This window comes from Gossypium hirsutum, chromosome D05 (assembly GCF_007990345.1).
Source record: "Gossypium hirsutum isolate 1008001.06 chromosome D05, Gossypium_hirsutum_v2.1, whole genome shotgun sequence".
Classification (NCBI taxonomy): Eukaryota; Viridiplantae; Streptophyta; class Magnoliopsida; order Malvales; family Malvaceae; genus Gossypium; species Gossypium hirsutum.
Genome location: NC_053441.1, coordinates 6,322,460 through 6,326,150, shown reverse-complemented (window position 1 = coordinate 6,326,150; position 3,691 = coordinate 6,322,460). Strand labels below are relative to the sequence as shown.

Below are 3,691 nucleotides of genomic sequence, written 5' to 3'. Positions count from 1 at the left end.
TCCAAATCCAACATCACCACAAGTTGCATTTTCCAATGTAAGCATACACCGATATGACATCCACAGGAAAATAGGGTAAAAGAGACAATATAGATTCCATGCAATTTTGGCAATACATATATATAATATAGGTGTTCTATTTCAGTGGCTTCTTCCATAAGATCCCAATCTTCTTCAGCATGTTCCCATTTTTCTTATTCAGCAAATCATCATCCATATCTTCAGTATAAGGTGAGCTAATCTTTGGATTATAGTTGCTGTCCAATGAACCAGTTCTCTCAATGAGCTTCTTTCCATTATTACCTGCTGAAAGCAATGCAGCAGCTAATTCCGCAGCCTTGCGCCACTGCTCCGATTGCACCTTCAATCTTCTCAACTCGGCCGCCATTTCCGAATTGGCCGCCTGTGCAGCCTCAAGCTGTTCAGCCACCCTGGTTGCTTTCCTGTTATTCTTATCTGCCTCCTCCATTGCAAGTCCAAGCTTCATAATAGCTTCTTGCTTTGCAGCCCTTGTCAACTCTAGCTCAGCAGCCACTTTATCGTTCGATTTACCTATGTTCATGTCCCTTTTACGGATTTCCGACCGGAGCATCTCGTTCTCATCGGATATATTTTGAAGTTTTGTCTCCTTATCCATCATATTTGCCTTCAGATCAACAACAGCTTCCTTCAATGCCTTAAGCTTGTTTTCGAGTTCCACTTCTCGCCGGCATAACAAGTTTTTCTCAATCTTCATGTGTAGCTCTTCATTTTCCTCCGAAATACCCTGCAACTTAGTTTCCTTATCCATCAGATTCGCCTTCAAGTCAATAACATAAGAGTTTGCTTTCTCTAGTTCGGCTAACAACTCTGCCTCCCTGGTGTTTATCCGGTCCATCTGCTCATGAGCACTCTTTATCTGTATAATGCTTTGGATTTGTTCTTCAAGGCGTTTAATCTCAGCTGTTTCGAGAGCAGATCTTAAAGAAGAAATCTCTGCTTCAAGTTGCTGAGATTCCTCAGGTTTCTCACTTTCTCGTGTTCGATGCTCGACAACTATACGACCACCATCAGAATCAAGAGAGATAATGCCACCAGCGTTGATCAGGTCTGCCTTAAGTTTGTTAATAAGACCTTCCAGTGAATAAACACGTTCCCTTGACTGATCTATGTCTGAAGCAATGGAATTGTAAGCTTCGACGGCCTTCATGCCTTCGGATCTAAGTGCCTCAACAGTCTTTTTCGCAGCTTCAAGTTGTAGCAGAGTTTCACTAGCCAATACTTCGGCCTGAGGTTCCGATTCTTGGCCATCCTTTAGCCGGTTTTTCATGTTTGATACAAGAGAAAGAGTTTCGATCAGGTTTCCGTTCAAGTCCTTAAAATCCAAAATCGTTGATTCCGCTTGCTTGGTCTGTTTAGCCTCAGATTCAGCCACCATTTCAAGATGATCCTTAAGTCGTTGAATCTCATTCACAGCCGAGTCAAGAGACTGCTGCTTTCGGGTAGCTTCAAGCTCCGGCTGCAAGGCTTGATGCCGTCCTTGTGATATCAGCTCGAGTTCAACAACACGAGTTCCCTCAGAGGCAGACTCAAGAAGCTGTTTTCGACACGTTTCGGGCTTTGCAGACATGGACAACAGTTGCTTCTTGAACTCCTTGGCATCTCGCTGAGCCTGGTTCTCGCATGATTCGGAAGAATTTAACTGCTCCTTCACCACCTTTAATTCTTCTTGAAGCTGTGAATTCCGTACCTCCAGTTCAGATATTCTGCTGGGGCGCTTCTTCTGAAGCAAGAAAAGCAGAAAAGGTTAGATATTCGGATTCGCGAAGGATCGAAAGAGCCATGATTCTAAGTGCTAAACTCGAATTTCTAATTTGAAAAAGACAAATCTATGGGACGCTAATGCGTCTGCATCAACACAACTAATCGGAAAGGTTGAAAAATAAGCCCATCCCCATTAATGAGATCAACAAGTTGCCTATTGGCATGCTGCTATTATAAAAGGAGGAAAATGGGTTATAAGTACTAAGCTAGATGATCATGCATGAAGTCTATAATGTTTCCTTTTGTATACCTCTGGAGCTTGGCTTCTAGGTAAATAGCGCTCAACAACCTTAGGGCTTTTCTCTTTTGAAGTTCTGATTGCCCGATTCGAAGTAGAAACTGCTTCGGTGTCTAGTGTGGTTGGCTTGAGTCGACGAACTGCTCGAGGATAGACCCTTGGCGGCACTTCCGAAGATCCATTTCTGTTAAACATCGGTAGTTAATGAACAGTGCATGGTAAAATTGAAAAGCTTGGAGTAGTAGGATGCACTGCACCTATATGCATTTGTATGCCTTTCAAGCAGTGGTTAAATCCCAGGCAACCCGGGTGATCATAAAGGGTAACAAACAAGAATAAGCATTCATCGCACCTATATGCATTTGTTTAAATGGAAGAAGAAGCTCCAATTCCAACTAAGCATCTTTCTTTCAAGGAAAAAAAAACAAAACATAAATTTGCTGCCTAAGAACCACATTAGAAACCTGTGATAAGGGAGAATGAACAGTCATAAAAGGGAATGCAAGTTACCTTCCTTTTGATGTCTGCATAATTTTAATTAACTCTTAATCTCAATGTTAAAATAGCAAGTCAAGTTTATTTATCCTTCACAACTTCAATGCTTCCCTGACCCACAGACCACAAGCTGAGACTGAAGAATCCAATGTCAATGAATTTAATGAGCTCATATTGAAAGACACAGGCTCTAATTCTTCTTTCGAAATTCCTATATAACTCAATTTTCGACATAAACCTAAAGATATTAACTTCCAAACACATAAAAATACTCAGTATCTAGATGTCCTAATAACCTAGATTTTCACATAAAAGCTATAAAGGCAAAAAAGACCAACCAAAGCAGAGGTAAAAGAATATGTTGAATAAAAGGTCAAACCAGAAATCTCTGCCACATTCAATGCTACCGCAAAATTTACCTGGGTCATGATCCACAAGACATTATTATAGTCACAAGGGTCCTACAAGTTACTTACACTGATGGAAACAAATAAAGTTCCATTAATGCACCCTTCTTTTCATGGTTTCTTAACTAACTGTATTAAATCCTACAAAGGGGGTATTATTGTCATCTATGAAGTCCTTCATTGATGCCGTGAAACGTGGACACTAGATTAAAAGAAAAAATGATTTCAAATGCTGGTCAAACTTTTGTTCGTCTTGCGCCAAAACACAAAATCACATTTATGAATTATGAAGCTCGTTTGTTTCTCAGGAAATCAATATTTTTGGGAAAACTATTTCAGTAAAAGGAGAAACAAGTTTTAAGATTAAAAACATTAACTGTTGGCAACTTCAAAACAACATCTACTGCAGCTTAAGAAACCACTCATTTTTCTAATTGAAAAAACGAGGGGCTAAAGTTACCAAAACGAAAACCTTTTTAAGATTCCATTTTCTTCAAAGAAGAAAGGGGGAAAAAGGGACAAATCAACAGAAACAGAAACTTTCACTTCAAATATGCAAAGGAAAATAATTGTCTTTCTCTTTACAGCAATTTTTGGGGGAATCCCGAAGAACAGAACAAACAATAAGTATAAAGTAAACTTACCAACTGTAGTGATTGAAGTTAAACAACTACTGCAAATCGAAGTAATTAAGGGAATGAGTGTTAGAGTAATGTTGTGTTCATGTACTTCTAACGAGATCACATTA

General features: G+C 39.6%; 1 protein-coding gene across 5 annotated transcripts; it reads right to left on the bottom strand.

The window, feature by feature from the left end:
- Positions 1–3,691, bottom strand: LOC107959258 (interactor of constitutive active ROPs 3). 5 transcript variants are annotated; one of them, XM_041093368.1, is made up of 3 exons: positions 3,588–3,691; positions 2,054–2,225; positions 1–1,762 (listed from the first exon to the last, which is right to left on the bottom strand). In XM_041093368.1, exon 3 carries the CDS (start codon positions 1,607–1,609, stop codon positions 137–139), a length of 1,473 nt encoding a protein of 490 aa, XP_040949302.1. In that variant the 5' UTR covers positions 1,610–1,762; positions 2,054–2,225; positions 3,588–3,691; the 3' UTR covers positions 1–136. The 5 variants fall into 5 exon arrangements, with proteins under 5 accessions (XP_040949302.1, XP_016750753.2, XP_040949299.1 ...); XM_016895264.2 differs by lacking the exon at positions 3,588–3,691 and adding an exon at positions 2,552–2,935; XM_041093365.1 differs by lacking the exon at positions 3,588–3,691 and adding an exon at positions 2,552–2,934 and having other exon boundaries at positions 2,054–2,448.